Source organism: Scardinius erythrophthalmus, assembly GCF_964197995.2.
Source record: "Scardinius erythrophthalmus genome assembly, chromosome: 5".
Taxonomy (NCBI): domain Eukaryota; kingdom Metazoa; phylum Chordata; class Actinopteri; order Cypriniformes; family Leuciscidae; genus Scardinius; species Scardinius erythrophthalmus.
Window position 1 is genome coordinate 37,772,667 of NC_138225.1, and position 18,672 is coordinate 37,791,338.

The window sequence follows — 18,672 nt, forward strand, 5'->3', positions numbered from 1 at the left end:
AAAACTTTTGTTAAATAAATACCCAGATACCTTACAGTCTCTTTCACTGAGATACCATCGATTGTAGAATCATAATTTTTATGGAGCGTCATGATTGGATATTTTTCTTATGTGAGCATAAATGAAATGTGACATTGAAAAGCATTTTTACCTGTATTTTTATTTTTTTTAAAGAAACTAGAAACTATGCAAGTAACATGATATAGCGATTGAAAATCATAACTGAGACAAATACTTCTCACAGTCAACTGAAAAGAGAAAAGACTCATTCAAAAGTTATTACTGTAAGTACACAGAACTGTTCCTAACGTTTCTACAATACCTTCACTATGGTACTGTGAACTAATTACTATTAACACTTTCTAAAGTAACATTAAATTATAAAAGAAGACATCGGAACACATCCACCCACCCAAGTCGCCAGCAAAACTCCCTGATATCAGTTGTTAACCGTCGTTAACCTCTGACGCAACTTGCGGCAATATACGAATCCCTTAATCTTATTTGGGAAAAAAACAAATCTCAGAGTCGTTCAGAATAAAATCAAACGTTTACAATTTATTGACCAGGTAATGAAGCAATAATTCAAAGTCCAATTCGCAAGAATAAAATCATCAGTTAATCATAACATAACAACAATTCAGAAATGGAATAATTTATAGAAATTATTACCTGGCAACGAAAATTACACACAGCGTTTGTGTGGGCAGTCAACCTATAGACTCCTCGAACTTTCTGCACCTTTTCCTTATATACCCAGATACATATTACATTTAATCTTGTTGTATTGCGTGAAAGGAAAGACAGTAACGCGCAGAGATACCTTCCCCGTATTATTGGAGACCTCCATTGGACCAATCAGACGGGCTTACAACTTCAATGATCTCGATCAATACATAAAAGGAAAGACGTTAATAACATTAATTTCCCTTGGAGCAAAAGTAAGAGTTCATACAGATATTCTCCGTGTTCATTTGGCAATAAAGGTGACACATATTTGAATTAGCATGAACGTCTCGGTTACATATGTAACCCTCGTTCCCTGAAAGAGGGAACGGAGACGTAGTCGACTTGTCGACTGATTGGGATCACGCTAGGGAGCCTGTCATCTTCGAGTATTGTAAAAAACGAGCCAATGGACATTGGTGTGTGTGAATCGCATCACACACCCCGCGGTGCAGGTATAAATACAGAAGTGGATGCACGCACCAGTTGTTTTTCATTCGACGTAGTCGACGTGTCGACTGAATGGGATCCCTACTAAGACGCCACTAGTGCTGCCACCTTTCAGTGCCTAGACAAGCCTCCTGGTCTTCCCAATTGGAATAGGACAGGGCTTAGGCCAGGAAGTCACTGCTGTTCCAGAGGTCCACTGGGAAAGCGTACCTTTCGTTGGAAGGCATACGCTGCGGAAGCCACATCCTGCCCGAAGGAGGTAACGTGGAAAATACACATATGGACTGAACGAACTTAGCGGGCAGTACAACATATGGTATGTCACTGAAGTGGCTCCACCCTAAAACAGTTGGGAGCGCAACAGGTCAGTGACGGCAGAGCAGGCTCTGCCAAGGAAAGACACAGGCTCGCCGCAGGAAGTCAAAACCATGGAAAAATACACATATGGGATCACAACATATGGGCCCCACCTAACACAAGTTACACAAGCATACAAGTGATAGGTCTAGCATCGGACGCTCCGCCACGTCCAACACCGACGGGGTGAGGAGGAACTCAATAGGGTTCGAAGAGGGAACACAACTGGAGCAAAAAGGCACACTTATCCAGTCCAAAGGAGGGGAATGGCGCAGCAAGCCGACACTACATACTAAGTGTAAGGCTAAGGCTAAGGTGAAGCTGGCTTCGTGTGAAGGGAGCCCACGGAAGCAACCGGCTCGACACATTGGCTAATTTCTTAGCGAATGTGCTGGTGTCGCCCAGCCCACAGCTCTTAATCTTTTAGCGAGGCACTCATGTCAACGCCCAGGAAGGAGCTACACTCTCTTTTTGGAGGAGCTCACTACCCAGGTGGGCACGGTGCACCTTGGGAATTTCACCAAGATGATGGCAACACTAATCTTTTAGTGGGCCAACCTCTGCATGGAAACTGCCTTCCCTTCTGCTGGTTTCCGAAACTGCTTAGAGTTTGGCAGCATACCAGGTGTTGTTAATACACGGAGCGTGCTGCTCTGCCACGGCCACCTAGGGACTTATGGAGGAAACCTTTTATATGTGGCTGCGTCTCACATATGCCCCAGGAGCCTCTGAAGTTTATTCAGTGGGACCCTTTCTCACCTCTAAGCACAGACCGGACACATTCCATTTGAGAAACGTGTAAACCAAGTCAACCTCTGTACTGGAAAAAATCTCCTCAGTCCATAGACGAGTCACTCTTCTCCAGTTGACCTGAAGACCCAACTGGCTATGTAGCACTCGAAGGGAGGGACTTGTACTGAGACTTCGACCCCTCAACGCAAGAAACAGGATGACCCGTGTTTACGGAGGAGTGGATATCTGAAGTACACATCCTTCAGGTCCCTCGCTGCAGACCATTCATAGGGATGAGCTTTAGTAATGCATACTGTGTAGTAACTTGAACGGTGGCTTGAAAAAGGGATCAAGCACAGATCCCTGATGGTCTAACTCACTATAGATAGATAGATAGATAGATAGATAGATAGATAGATAGATAGATAGATAGATAGATAGATAGATAGATAGATAGATAGATAGATAGATAGATAGATAGATAGATAGATAGATAGATAGATAGATAGATAGATAGATAGATAGATAGATAGATAGATAGATGCCTTAATTCATCCCCACAGGGGAAATTCAGATGTCCAGCAGCATAAAGTGTGTGTTGGCTAACTAACAAGCATTCTCACTACAATACACTCATAAAAACACAGATGATAACAATTAGTCACAGAACAAACTACTATCATTAGTAGTAAATAATTAATACACTTCAAACAGATCCATTATGCAGTCTTATGGCGGCCGGAACAAATGACCTCCTAAACCTCTCAGTCCTACAACTCATGGAGAGGAATCGGTCACTGCGGCTGCTTTGCTGGGCAACCACAGTGTCATGCAGTGGGTGGCTCCTATTTCTGAGGATGGATTTCATCATGCTCCTCATTCTTTCCTCCACCAAATCTCCTACGGAGTCCACCCTCCTCCCCAACACTGACACACACTTCCTGACCAGTTTGTCAAGTCGGTTCCCCTCCCTGGCTGTCATACAACTGCCCCAGCACACCACTGCAAAGAACACAGCACTGGCCACAACCGACTGATAGAAAAGATACAGCATCTCATTACAGACTTGGAAGGATTTTAGCTTCCTGAGAAAAAAAGAGTCTGCTCTGACCTTTCCTGTATGCTGCATTTGCATGTACTGACCAGTCCAGTTTATGGTTAAGGTGGACTCCCAGATATTTGTACGTCTGGACCACCTCAATGTCCTCCCCCTCAATTACCACAGGTAAATGATGTGACTTACGCCTCCCAAAGTCCACTATCATCTCCTTGGTTTTTGATGTATTAAGAATGAGACCATTGCACCTGTTCCAGGTCGCAAACTCTGAGATGACCCTCCTGTACTCCTCCTCGTCTCTTCCCCTCACACAAGCCGCCACCACTGTATCATCAGAATATTTTTGTATGTGGCATGATGATGTTCTGTACGAAAAGTCTGATGTGTATAGGGAGAAGAGGAAAGGGGATAGTACAGTTCCCTGAGGGGCCCCAATACTTGTTATCACAGTGTCTGAGACCGTATTCCCCAGTCTGATGTACTGTGGCCGCTCTGTCAGATAACTGATGATCCACTCGATGAGAGCAGGCTCCATGCACAGGTTCTCGAGTTTGCCTCTCAAGATCTGAGGCTGGATGGTATTGAATGCACTCGAGAAATCAAAGAACATCAGCCGCACATAGCCCCCTGTCCCATCAAGAAAAGAGAGGGCTCGATGAAGCAAGTAGAGGACAGCATCCTCCACTCCCATGTTTGCTCGATAGGCAAACTGCAGGGGGTCAAGTGCAACTGCTGTAGTTGTGGGCCCAGGAGCCGGAGAAGGAGCCTCTCGAGGGTCTTCATAATCACAGACGTCAAGGCCACTGGTCTGTAATCCTTGACCCCGGAAGGTCTCCCACCCTTAGGCACTGGCACAATGCAGGATGTCTTCCACTGCTTCGGCACCTGACTCTTCTGGAGACTCCAGTTAAAAAGTGTGTGCAGAGGAACCGTCAACTCCGCAGCACAGTCCTTCAGAAGCCTCGGTGGATTAGAAGCCTAATCTTCTAAGCTTCGTCCTCACCTCCTCCATGCTAAAATAACCACTGTTGGGTACTTTAGCTAAGCAGGAGGCAGGAGCAGAGATGGAACAGCTGCTGAGTGAAGCAGGGCCGGAGGCAGCAGCAAAGATGGAACAGCCGCTGAGTGGAGCAGGGCAGGAGGCAGCAGCAGAGGAGGAACAGCCGCTAGGTGGAGCAAGGCAGGAGACAGCAGCAAAAGTGGAACAGCTGTTGGATAGAGCAGGGCAGGAGGCAGCAGCAGAGGTGGAACAGGCGCTGGGTGGAGCAGGGCAGGAGGCAGCAGCAAAGATGGAACAGCCGCTGAGTGGAGCAGGGCAGGGGACAGCAGCAGAGGTGGAACAGCCACTGGGTGGAGCAGGGCAGGAGACAGCAGCAAAAGTGGAGGAGCTGTTGGATGGTGTAGGGCAGGAGGCAGCAGCAGAGATGGAACAGGCGCTGGGTGGAGCAGGGCAGGAGGCAGCAGCAGAGATGAAACAGCCGGTGAGTGGAGCAGGGCAGGAAGCAGCAGCAGAAATGGAAAAGCCGCTGAGCGTAACAGGGCAGGGGACAGCAGCAGAGATGGAACAGCCACTGGGTGGAGCAGGGCAAGAGGCAGCAGCAATAATGGAACAGCCGCTGGGTGGAGCAGGGCAGGAGGCAGCAGCAGTGATGGAACAGCCGCTGGGTGGAGCAGGGCAGGAGGCAGCAGCAGGGATGGAACAGCTGCTGAGCAGAGCAGGGCAGCAGGCAACAGCAGAGATGGAACAGCCAAGGCCGAGGCTACGTCTGTATGCATTTCCCCAATCACGCTGCTCCCGGGAGTTCTGGAGAGGGCCCGTCTTCAGCTAGTAGCCCTGTTCTGGCTGGCCCAATATGGTTCTTGGACCTTGTGTCTCTCCTTGATGGCTCTCCTTTCAAGATTCTGGTCAGGAGGGACCTGTTGTCCCAAGAAGGGGGCACGATCTTTCACCCTCATCTGGAGTTATAGAAACTGTGGGCCTGGCCCTGAGGGGACTCAGCTCATAGAATCAGGTCTCTTAACCAAGGTTGTTGAGACCATACTCCAATCCAGAGCTCCCTCCACAAGGAAACTGTATGCTCTGAAGTGGAGAGTGTTCACTTTATGGTGCGAAGAACGCCGGCTGGACCCATTTAACTGCCCTGTTGGTACAGTGCTGGAGTTCCTGTAGCAGCGTTTCTCAGCAGGGTTATCCCCCTCCACCTTGAAGGTGTATGTGGTGACCATAGCTGCTTACCACACTCATTTGTGTTGTGTATCTTTAGGGGGAGACCATAGACTGTAAAAAAATATGGACGTAGTGTCCGTGACGTCACCCGTAGGTTTCTGAAGACCGTTTTTGAAGCCTAAAGTGGGCGTGGCCGACCGTCGCCATCTTGGTAGTGCGTCACCCCCGAATTTATTTATTTTTACAGTCAGACAATTAGCTGAGGTAACGTGACGGCTAACAAACAGCAGACAAACAGCTAATGATGTCTAATGACCACTCCACCTGTCACTCAAAAGTGGACACCCTTAATTATGCAGAAATGTAAGGCTTAATATAATTTAAACGGATGAGTTATAAAAAAATTCACCCCTTCACAGTTGTCATGAAGGGCAAAATTAGCTGTATAGACCAAAGCCACTTTTTGCTCCAGGCTGTAAACATGTTTTTTTCTGCTGTAAAGTTGGGCATTTTAACATGGGGGAGATGCAGATTTGACTCACTTTTGCAGCCAGCCTCAAGCGGCCAGTTGATGAATTGTCGTTTAATTCACTTCCGTGTTGGTTTCAAGAGAGAGACAGGGAGGTTGCCGCTTGGGGGAGACCCACTGGTTACTTGTTTCCTCTGTGGTACGTTGAGACTGAGACCTGCCCAGTGCAAGAGAGCACCACCATGGGATCTGGCCATCGTGTTGGAAGGCCTTGCTGCTGCTCCCTTTGAGCCTATTGAAGAGGTTCCAGAAAAGTTCCTCACCCTTAAAGACGGTCTTCCTTCTCGCTATCTTGTCTCTTAAGAGAATTGGAGACCTACAGGCCCTGTCGGTAGCCCCTTCGTGCCTGGAATTTGAACCGGGCATGGTGAAAGCCTTTCTTCACCCTAGGCCGGGTTATGTTACTAAAATTCCGGGGCCCATTGTACTGCAGGCCTTCTGTCCTCCACCCTTTCAAACTTCAGACCAGGAGAAAGTTAATATGCTGTGCCCAGTCAGGGCTTTAAAGGCTTATGTCCTCAGAGCTGCCCTGTGGCGTAAGTCAGACCAATTATTCATCTGTTTTGGGTCACCCAGGAAAGGGTGCCCAGCATCTACTCAGAGCATGAGTAAATGGGTAGTCGAGGCTGTCTCACTTGCTTATGAGTCAGCCGGTCTGCCTTCACCTATTGCTATACTCCACCAGGAGTATGGTCGATTCTAAAGCTTTGCTTTCAGGAGTTTTCCTTTGTGACATTACCAACGCCATTGGACTGATTGCACACGTGCTTCAAGACATAATCACGCAGAGGCGTTCCCACAGCGTCTCGTTCCCTTTTCAGGGAACCAGGGTTTCAGTCATAACCTGAGACTTTTTCAACATTGATCATAATAAGAAATGTTTCTTAAGCAGAAAATCTGCATATCAGAATGATTTCTGAAGGATCATGTGACACTAAATACTGGGGTAATTGTTACTGAAAATTCAGATTGGCCCATACAGGAATTAATTACATTTTTAAAAATATTAAAACAGTTATTTAAATTTCACAATATTCCTGTTTTTACTGTATTTTTTTATCAAATAAATGCAGCCTTGGTGAGCATAAGAGACTTCTTTCAAAAACATTAACATATCTTACCAACCCCCACATTTTTAATAATAACGTACATTAGAAAAAGAGCTAAGTTAAGCTTGTCTGAGAAAATAGCAGATGGTTACAGTTGCTAAGGTATATTCAAAGCAATAAGCGTTGTTTAGGCTATTCTGTGCTAAAGTTACACTTTTTACACTATTAGTATACTAATAAAAATATACTTTTTATTTCCTTCTTTGGCATATACCTGTATTTTGGTTTTATTTTGTGTGGAGGCCACAGAGATATCATCTTGCACAATGACCTGAAAGAAGATCTGTAGATCTGGGGCATATCAGGTCATAACAGACAGCACTGTAATGATGTTTTAAATCCTTCCACCTTTTGGTGGTTCATTGGATTTAGAAAACAAAAACATTTGGTATGCTTACTGATGCGCTTCCACTGGAATTCTGTGTACTTGTGTCATTTTCGGGGGGCTTTGGCGGGCTGTTTTCATTGTTTTTTTGGAAGGACTGTGTGTTTTTCAATCCAGTGTTCCAATAACTAGTATACATTGCTTGTATTTGTCAGAGCTGTTGTCAGCCAATGTCTTTTCCTCCCTAATTCATCATCAATAGAGGATAACTGCCCTCACAAGCTCCACAGAGCAATTAGGAAAAACTAACCCGGGCCTCTGACGTGCTACATGCAGACAGAAAAGCAACATTGACACAAAGCATCCTATTAGTTTGTTGGACTTGAGGATGACCAGGATTTGAATCCGTGCCTTGTAATGATGAGGTCTTCCATTTTAGAGGTGAGGTCATGACAGGAGAACTAAATTTGCTCCCAGTTGATGTGTTTAGTGGAGACGCTAAACAATTTTCTACCAAAGTTCTCCAGATTTCTGTTGAACGCAGATCTAATGCATGCCCAAATATACGTAAATCCTAAACTTAACTGCGAAATTGCACCCTATGCATGAAACTACATTGCCTTACATTGTGTAAAGGGCACAGATGAGCAATATGGAAATGGAATTGTGGGAAAATTGTTGTACACTGATAAAAATGATTTTGTGCTGAAGTAAATACTACAGAAAAAAACTATGTAATTTACATGAAAAAGTTATTTCAGGCAAGAATGAAAAAAACGAAGTAAATTCTAGCTAAGTACTCAATTCAAGCGTGTAGAAATGAAAGCGTAAATATCAACGTTATAAAATTAAGTAAAATTACTCAACTTTTTTGATACTGGTGTTCCCATCATGTACTGGGCCTTGAATAATTAATGAGGTTGATTTTTCACTGTCTTCCAGCTGTATTTATACTGTTTTATCATTGCTTTTGTTGTTAGGATTAGTAACTTCATTCAACTTCAACTTCAATAACTTCACATTCAAACACAAAAACGATCCATCAAATGTTATCGTCATTGTGTATTGTCTACCAAGCATTGAGGTCTCTGCGTTCACTGTCTCACACAATATCATTTGCATTATTTACTTACTTGATTATTTATTTACTTGCATTATATACTTTTACTAAAGCATATACTTTAAAAGTGTGGTTTAATTCAATGTTATATAGTTTGAGTGAAATGTATTGCAAATGAAACTTCTTACTAAATAGATATTACTCAACCTTTTAGTAGCCAAGTTAAAATTACTTATTTGCTTTGTTACTTTCACTTAACTTAAAGTAGAGTGTACTTAATCCCATATGTGAAATTTACTTTAAAAATATGTGTGTGGAATTTACTTAAAAAGTATTCATGAGAAAACTTGCCAAAGAAAAATTAAGTAATTTTGACTTATTGTTTTTTTCAGTGTAGGTCAGTTGTAGGATCTGAACTGGTGGGTCGCAAACCCAAGTGCAGACTACATTAACTTGCTAAAAATGCTTGCTTTGTGCAGAGAAGAAATTTATAAACCAAACACTCGAACTATAAAGTCAATATCCAGTTGAATAGGAATATATTTCAGTGTTTGATTTTAAAGGGATAATTCACCCAAAAATGTTGTCATTACTTACCCACCCTCAGGTTGCTCCTCAAGTATCTTCCAAAAAAGATATTTGGTAACCAGACAGTTGACAGCACCCATTGAGTTCCATAGAAGGAAAAAAATGCTATGGAAGTCAATGGTTACTGTCAACTGTCTGGTTACCAAATATATTATTTTTCAACAGAAAAAAGAAACTCATAAAGGTTTGGAACAACATGAGAGTGAGTAGAGTAAATGATGACAATTTTTTTATTTTTGGGTGAACTATCCCTTTAAGGCCATTTTCTGTTTTCATTGTGTCTCAAACTATTTCGGTAGCACTGACGGAATTTTCCGTCTTTCTGTGTTTTCACTGTTATGCGGTAGGGTGCACTATTACACATCTTCTGAACGACTACTGAATCTCTTGATCAAAACACGTGCAGAGGTTGCAGAAACAAGCGATATCATGTGTAATCATATGCATATTATGTAAAATAACGTGATCATCAACATTAAACAGCATATAAATCCAAACTGCCGAATGTTACTGAATGAAATGTTGACCTAGGACGAGCTATAGGACTGTGCAAGCTCTGGGGGTGTTGATGGACTTGATCTACTCCATCTATGTTTTGATCATAGTTCTGAATCCGATCCAGACGTAGTCTTTGACAAAAAACGCAATTTTCTCAGCTTTTTGCTCAAAAAGTTTTTTTTTATGAAACTTACCCACACTCAAGTGTTGAGAAAAAAGACATAAAACCAGAACATATATATATATATATATATATATATATATATATATATATATATATATATATATATATATATATATATATATATATATATATATATATATATATAATATATCCTATGATATACAGTATTGCATGTTCAGATATTCATACAACAAAATATTCTGGGGGACATGACATTTTTGAGAAAATTATTAATATTCAGCCTAAAATTTTCATTTTGAAGCAAAATTAGTTGAGAACCACTGAACTTCATGGTTGTACAACCTGGCATGTTTGTGTGACCAAACAAACAAAAAAATAAGTTTTGAATGAGTCTCCTTTCATCGTGTGGGTGATGGCTCAAATCTGCTTTTATTCCTACTGAGGCTACTGGAGGAATCACAGTACCTCTACTACCGTCCCCATGACATCAATACAGAAAAGGTCAGATGTTGTGAGAACATTCAGCGGTTGCAAGGTTTGCTGAAGTAAAAGTGCACTGACAGCTCAGCTTACTGTCAAAAGCTTCCTGCAGACTTCTCAACCTCACTTCTTTCAAGCTTATGTCAGAGTTTGTCTGACTCTCGTGAAATGCTGATATTTATACTATCCAGATGTCATAGTCTCAGGGGCATGAACTGAACATTAAAAGTAAGTTTGCTTGCATTGGCGTCACCTAACATCAGTTTAGAAGTCATTTATTTGGAAGCAAACAACATAGTAACTCTAGCTGGACAAATTTGTACTCTGATACCTTCAGTATTAAACATCTGCATCCTGCACTGATTTTAAATGATGTGTGAAGTTTGTTGAGGTGTGCTATTATATTCTTTTTGTGGACTTTATACTATTATACTTATTTTTGTTTAATATTTCTATTTTAGAAATAGTGTAAAAAGAAAAATAGTTAAACAATTTAAGTTTAAGAACATATGAATAAATATTTTTCAGATATTATTTTAATTACTCATTTTGGCTTTAGTACAATGAAAATATACTGTAAAAGCTATTTTTTTATAATATTATATTAAAATTTTGTTGTATTATAATGTTGTTTTCTCAATAATGTCATGCGGAATATTTCTCATACACTATTTATAAATGAAAATATAGAGCTGCCATTCTTTTTTATGAAGGGGTTCCCTCGATAGGAATTCATAGGAAATCATATTTTGAGGTCCTTGCTGTCTTATTTTTGTATCTTTATATATATTTTGAATTAGTTTATATTTTCCATTTCATTTTCATTTTAGTTAGAATTGTAATAATGTAGTTTTATTAAAAGAAGTCTACATAATTTTTAGTAATTATTATTTTATTTTTAGTTATTTTAGTACATAAAGTTAACTAATTGAAAATGATAAATGTCACCTAAACAACTAGATTAAAAAAAAGTTCATATATATATATATATATATATATATATATATATATATATATATATATATAGTTTTAGTTTTAGTTAACCGTAATAACCCTGCTCCTTGGCATCCTCTGATCTGTAAGACACGTGATTTCAGCTATAACTCAATTCTGATGAAATGTTCAGTGACTACGTTTTGCCTTTGCACTGTAGTGTTGGTGCACAGTATTTTCACAAAAGATTTTTGTTTTGCAGTGTTTTGTTTGTTTTCCCTGGAAACAATTCAGGGATGGCGAAGGGCAACAAAAACATTTTGAAGACACATACACACGCACACTTAACAACTGGATAAGTGTTGGTTGGTTGTAATGTGGAGTGTGGCAATGGAGGGAATGTTGTCAGCCAGAGTTTGTGGGCACTATGAATGGACTAGATTTACAGTTGGGAAAATCCCCTACAGTGGATGGGGACACCAAAAGGAAAGGCCTGTGTATTTCACAGGGGCAATGAGAGGGCATTCCTTCCCTCAGTGCTCCGAACACAAGAGATCCCTTGTTCCTCTGTACGCGTATATGCTCTAGCATTTTCTCTTTTTTCACTCTGCGCTCACACGATCCAAGTGCGCTCACACTGATCTGACATATAGCTAACAGGGAATAAAAAGACTGCACTTTCTGTTTGACAGCAAGGTAAAAACAAGCTGAGATGAGCATACATTGATGTTGGTTCATGTAAAATAGAAGCTCAGGTTTGGATCAGATTCTCAAAAACGCATTTTTTGACACATGGGGTGTTCTCACTGACAAACAGGAATTACAAACTATTTGGTTAATTCTGCCCAAAAACAGTATGCTCCAGCTCCAGTGTTCCGCATCCTCTTGTTCCCAAATTTAGAACATTTAGAACTAAATAAAAGGATAGCAATGTTCTTCATAGAATGAAAACACATTGTGCTTTGTTCAGCTACAAATCATTAAACACTCGCATGCACTCAGCTTTCACTGTATCTAATTTAACAAAACTGCAAGAATAATGATGACTGATGTTTGATAGATAGCACATCTCACGACAGCATCAACCAAGGTCAAATGTAAGGAATTTTGTTACCGATTTCATTTTATGTTTGAAACAAACATAAGTTTGTTTCCATTGTTTTCGTTCTTTGAACTGTTTGTAGTCCTTGATGACATTTCCATCTACTCATTTACAGATTATTTATATAATTCTTGCTGAAAAATATTGTCATCAGAGATTTTAATGATGGTGGTGCACACTGTCAATTGGAAAAGAATGCTTTGGAATGGAGAAGATGCTTTGGTTGTAAATACAGCGTCTTAATGACTTAATAGGATAGTTAATTAGTTAATTCTCATGTAGTTCAAAACTTGTGTGACTTGTGGAACACACATACAAAATAATAACACTGTCAATGGGGACCAATGTTGTTTAGACCAAACATTCTTCAAAACATCTTTTATGTTCCATAGAAGAAAGAAAGTCATAAATGATGACAAACATGTTATTTTTTGGTGAACTATCACTTTAAAGCCAGATCAGAATCTCTGAAATTGAATGAATAAAACACTCTTGTATTATGACAAATGTGCTCATCTCAAGCTCTTGTACTAAACTCAACTCAAACTTGATATTTTGTCTGTGCCAGGTGATTCCATTTCCGATGTCATGTGACATTCGAGAAGACTGTGCATGTCGAGACCCCGATGCCCAGGAGAACAACAAAGGAGTCCGCCACCGGTATATTGGCTGAGCTTTGTACCCCCTGTGGCACCCAGGGGGCCTGCTGGGAAACCATTCTTCTCTACATGCTGCTTATAAGAGGGCCTTTCCACTCACACGCACTCCGACATGCCCTTGTTTCCTCATCAAACAACAACTTAAGAGGGTATGACACTCAAAATCAAACAACCAACCAAACACATCAACAACAGGTTTTGCAAAGGATATGAAGTGGAAGTTTTATGAATGACTTGTGGCGATAGCAACCATAGATGTTGTCAAACTAAGGCTCAAACAAGCCTGGACTGACAGTTTTGTTGTTTTATGTTTGCTTTCATTGATTATTATTCGTAAAGCGCAACCATGGCAATGTTGTTTCCATGAAGAGCCAGATGAAAAAAGGGGGAAAGGGAAAAAAATGCAGCTGTTAATGTTTGACTGTCGTCAGAATGGGATGATAAATTGAGTCAAATCAAGACCACCAAACTAAAGTGAATCGATGAACGAGAGGGCCGCTGATGTTTTCATGATGCCCCTTCATGTCTGACCTCCAAGACTGTTTCGATGACAGTTTAGCCATTCAATGTGTCCTCATATATCAAATGTTCACTGTGTTCTTATATTTATCCATTCAAATATCAAAGAGAAAATATACAAATGGACCTTAATAACAAATCCAAATTTGTCACACGGATGGCTTGAACTCCTCTGAATGTTTGAGCTGCTGTTACTCACTAATATATATAAATATATATATCTGGCTGACGACCTCAGCGCCTGCATGAAACATCGAGGGATGATGGGAATGTTTCACAGTGCATAGGAAGATGTACGAGTGCAGCTGCTGTGGCCCTAAATCACAAAATCCTGTATATCAGTAAGAAATGCACAAGTCTGATGGCGAAAAATCATCAGAGGAGGTGTTGAATCAGTGAGTTACATCCCCAGCAGAGAGTGAGAGAGAGATTGTGAAAGAAGTTGTGTTAGCACAGCTGTTGCTGCTAGTTTTGCTGCTGTGGCCGTACAAGCCAATTCTGTCTATGGACAGTTTGTAGTTTAATTTAAGTGCAGTCTGCCATAGATTTGACCTCTGGTGCAAACAGATTTATGAATGTAGATCTACTAACAGATTCCCCTCTGCATCATTTTTTTTTAATAGACATTAGGGCTGTCAAAGTTAATGCACTAAATTACATAACTGTTTCAGTCTGTTCTTTGAGATTTTCGAAAAACTTTGAATCATTCTGAGCTAATTGAAATGGATCGTGTGTTCCCAGCAGAGCATGTTTTTATCAGTAAATGATGAAAGATGTTCTTAATGGATCATTTATTTATCAATCCCGAAGGAGCGTTTAACAAATATCATTTGCGTTCTTGGTGAAATTGAACTATTAGCAAAGTGAGAAATTTATCCATTAAGATTAAGTCCATAAAGTGCTATTCAATTTTCACAGTTTTGCATTTCCTGTCTGCGCATTTACTACAGTTTGTTGAATATAATGAATATTAAACATTAGATTGAATATAGAATTTCTTTTTGAGGTGAGTAAGGAGCATGGCCGCATAAATGTAGCTCTGTCCGGTGTCATTATGTTGATATGCCATCCATATTGCCAAACTCAAATAGACATTCTTTGGAACTGAATGCTTTAATGCTATGCATTATAACTATGACACAAATAATGAGATTAATCATTTTAATAGATTGACAGCCCTACTAGAACCACAATGGCCACTGAAATGATTGACTAAAAGAGTAATACAATTATGTACAGGCTGGAATGGCACATACCAGACATAATTAATCATTCAAATAAAATGGACAGTCAGTCTGAGTTTGCTTGTTGATGAAGAACCATTCAGAAGTACTGCCAACTTAATACAATAAAAAGTTATTTATTGACACAAAGAATGTAATTTAGGCTTCATTGTTGAATATTTAGCATTTTGCATTCACAAGGTGTTTGTGCTACCTCAATCTGGTGTAGCATTATATGTGTAAAGAAAAGAGCAGTTAAGCTACAGTATGTAGAAAATATATTAATAGTCCTCCTCTGCAGTCCATTTTCATCTTGTCTTTTGTAACAGAAATCTCTCATTGGCGATTATGCCATCAGTTGCTCCCCTTTTTTGAGGTGCTCATTATTTTTGTGGGCAAAAAAACATCATTAGTGGATAATAGCGGTGTATGTAACGACTGGCTTGTAATTCAACGCAATACCAAATATGCTATTTTGTAGTAAGTGTAATAACAGTCATTGTTAAGTTTTATATTTGTATGTAAACCAGTGTAAAACTGGAGATTATAGTCCATGGTGTGGTAGTTTATGGCAGTCAGTATGACCCCATAAAACACATGATATTTTAATATCCGCAAAGTATAGCCATCTAAGAAACATCAAAATGACTTTGAAGCATTTTAGCCACCCTCACAATCTCTCTGAGCTCTTCAAAAGTACATCGAAATGGCATCTTTCTCATTACATTAGCGATGTAGCATGGAAACAACAACAACAGCAAATGTTGTGATAACTTTTAGCAGGCTACTTATCAAACCAGGATATCCCAACATGGTTGTGTCAGCCCATAATAAGAGGTTATTTCTATGGCATTAATGTCTGAAGATAAATATTATGTTTTGCAGAAGTGAAGAGTTTAGGGTAGGAAGGGCCTTGTGTGTATATTTATATGTGGTGGTTTTGTTCAACTGTATCTGTCAATTAATATGTTTGACCACAGTTGCTGCACTTGTCTTTGTACCGTTCTTTTGTAGATGAAATAGGAAAAAAAAGAAAGCAAAAAAGTTTACCATAAAAAAAGCTGCTATGGTCAGACAGGTTATTATAATTGTTCAATTAAATAGTCGTTTAGTGTATGACATCATTGAATAGTACTTTATAATGTGTATTGTTATTTTCTTCTCTTTTCACTACCTTTGGTTGAGACATTTAGAATAAAAGAGAGATGTGTGTAATCCAATTAAAAATACAGACGTTAAAAACACAGCTACCATCAAAGCATATCCAAAGGGAAAAAAAACTAACCTATGAGAGACATGGCAACAATAAACGTGATGACAGAGCAGGTCGTCACAGTCACTGATGACTTATTTATTCATGTACACGAGTAGCTCTGTTGTCATTTCTTTCGATGTAAAGATCATGTCATATTTAGTCTCTATTGACGTCTTTGTTCCTAGTATTAAACTGTATGTTATTATTGCATAGTAAATGCTAAAATACTGCTGCTTTTATTCAATTATCACTTGGAAAGAGTGCCTAGAACAAATACCAATATATGTGCAATCTTATGAACCAGTATCACGACCGGTTTCAGACATCACTGAAAATGGACCATTACTGAGCTTTACATACAGTTCTATCTTGGGGTTTTGTACACAAACAGTGATAACCTTTACTGTCCTTTTTTTTCTGGAAATGTTAAGAAAAGCTCAATGCATTCTAACATTACCTTTTTCTTCTGAAGCCATGAAAAACAAGATCAAATCAAATGAAGTTTGGTGAAACAGTCTACTGTAAACATAACAGGATTTTTTTTTTTTTTTTTTTTTTTTTTTTTGCTGTACCTCATGCCTGTAATGTTTGCTGCTTACTTATTCAGTATTTTAGTAATTTAAATCTCTTAGCAATATACAATGTTGTAAATAATATAATTATTTATTAAGAATGTTGTCTTTTTATTTATATTTACACAGTTCATCTAAGTTATTTTTGTATGTCTCCAGTGTTACTTGGTGTGATCAAAAGTCTTTTTTTCCCTTACTGTTTATTTCTCTGTCGGTTCCTCTGTTCCGGTTAGAAAGCGACGGTCTGGTGTAAGAGATGACCTGTTTTCCCAGCCACTCAATTTGTATGAGTAATAAATAAAAGTCTCTAATGCACAAGGAAAATGTTATAGAAATGTCACCTTTGGAAAATCGTACAAAGTGTTCCTTTGCCATATTGACTTCCACCCATGTTTTAGGTTCCATATGTTTGTATATTCTAGGGAAATTGGTCAGAGAGGTTCCGTTTCCAATTGCTGAGTAGATACATTGAACCGGTCTGGAGCAGCGGGGCTCGTGTGGTTTTGTGTAAATAGTAGAATAGGTGAGAGAAACTGAAAGACTGCTTGTGGTGGCTCAGCTGCTGATGTTTGGCCACGTATAGAAAGCCTCATGTATAGATTCCTTCTATAATCCTATGTGTGTCCCTACATTTTCATCCTCACCGCAGAAAGAGGCACGTCCTCATGTCCATAAATACAAAGAAAGTCGTACCTCAGCAAATTAATGTCCTGTTTTGTGATATTTCATATTTCCTATATAGTGTTGCGTTTCCTTGAAGAATAACCCGTTTTCAGTGTATATTGCATTTTATTATTTGTAGAGCAAAATCCCCCAAGGTCACTTTGCATCCTGAGATTAGCGGCTTAGACTTTTGCTGTAATTTCACTTTTCATTTTATAGCTTCTGAATGCACATTTTTGATGCCAATATTCCTCTAGTTGAGCAAGCATGTTTTTCTCAAATCTCATACCCAGTTGCATGATCAAAACCGTGTTCCCAAAGTCTGAGATGTAAAAATTTGATCGTGCGCTACTTTCATCAGAGTAGTATAGCAAAATTTAGATGTAATTATCATAAAGTTTATTGCAGTGAGAGAAATATCTTACCCCATACGTGTCATTTGAATATTCATTCTGTGTGTTTTAATTGTTCTTTTCAAAACCTACATATCTAAATCAACTATGTTACATGTTATTTGAAATATATATTTTTTTTCCTGAGAATGTTTCTTTTCAATGCCCTGCTACATATTGTGTCATTGTTTGGTCTCCAAATTTGCTAATAATTCTGCGACTGCACTGAAATAAAAATCAAGACCAGACATGATGACAAACCTGTTGTTCCTTCCTGGTGTATCTCAAATACAAACCTAAAAGGCTTGACCTCTTACACTGATGGTCTCCATATACTTAATGCACTGTTTTGGGCACTTACCACAATCTTATGTTAATAACCAACTGATTTGTACCATTTGTCATTTTTCATGATTATCTCGGATGTGAGCAGTTTGCCACTGTTGTTTTTGTTTGTTTGTTTGTTTTTATATATAATATTGTGATATTATTTGTCACAGAGCAGATTAGTGTACTGTATATTTTCATGAAATCCTCAAGCATTAATAACAGTAAGTACATCAATGTTATTTTTCCTGATATGTATTATTTAGAAAATAAACACTGGTTAATGAAATGTAATTTTTACCGCTTGTGTTTAATTGCTTTATAAACCCTGATAGCTTCTTGTCAATAATATTGCTCTTCCTGTAAGTATATTTCTGAAATATATTAATAAAAAAAAAACAATTTTAAACCTCGTAATGGAAAGAATGGGAGACCATGGTTACAGCAATTCAAGGTTACTGGGTTTTGCTTTTTTTCCAAAATATGTTTAGCATTAAAGTCATCATGATATCAAAATGTTAGCCCATTTACTTTGTTAGCGCACAATACTAGTCTTGTGGTGAACAATTAATCCGTGCAAGTTAATACAAAGAAGAAGAAAAAAAGTAACTAATTGTGTTACATAGTCAAGTCACCTTCATTTACACTCACCTAAAGGATTATTAGGAACACCATACTAATACTGTGTTTGACCCCCTTTCGCCTTCAGAACTGCCTTAATTCTACGTGGCATTGATTCAACAAGGTGCTGAAAGCATTCTTTAGAAATGTTGGCCCATACTGATAGGATAGCATTTTACAGTT

The 18,672-nt window shown here is 39.2% G+C and overlaps 1 protein-coding gene across 2 annotated transcripts in view; it reads left to right on the forward strand.

Moving 5' to 3' along the window:
- Window positions 1-18,146, forward strand: part of pappab (pregnancy-associated plasma protein A, pappalysin 1b) — a 120,747-nt gene extending 102,601 nt beyond the window's left edge. For both annotated transcript variants that reach the window (XM_081367174.1, XM_081367175.1), the window contains exon 22: window positions 12,827-18,146. In XM_081367174.1, coding sequence (XP_081223300.1) covers window positions 12,827-12,931 — 105 coding nt within the window. In that variant the 3' untranslated portion in view covers window positions 12,932-18,146. The remainder of the gene's footprint in view (window positions 1-12,826) is intronic.
- Window positions 18,147-18,672: the final 526 nt, after the last annotated feature.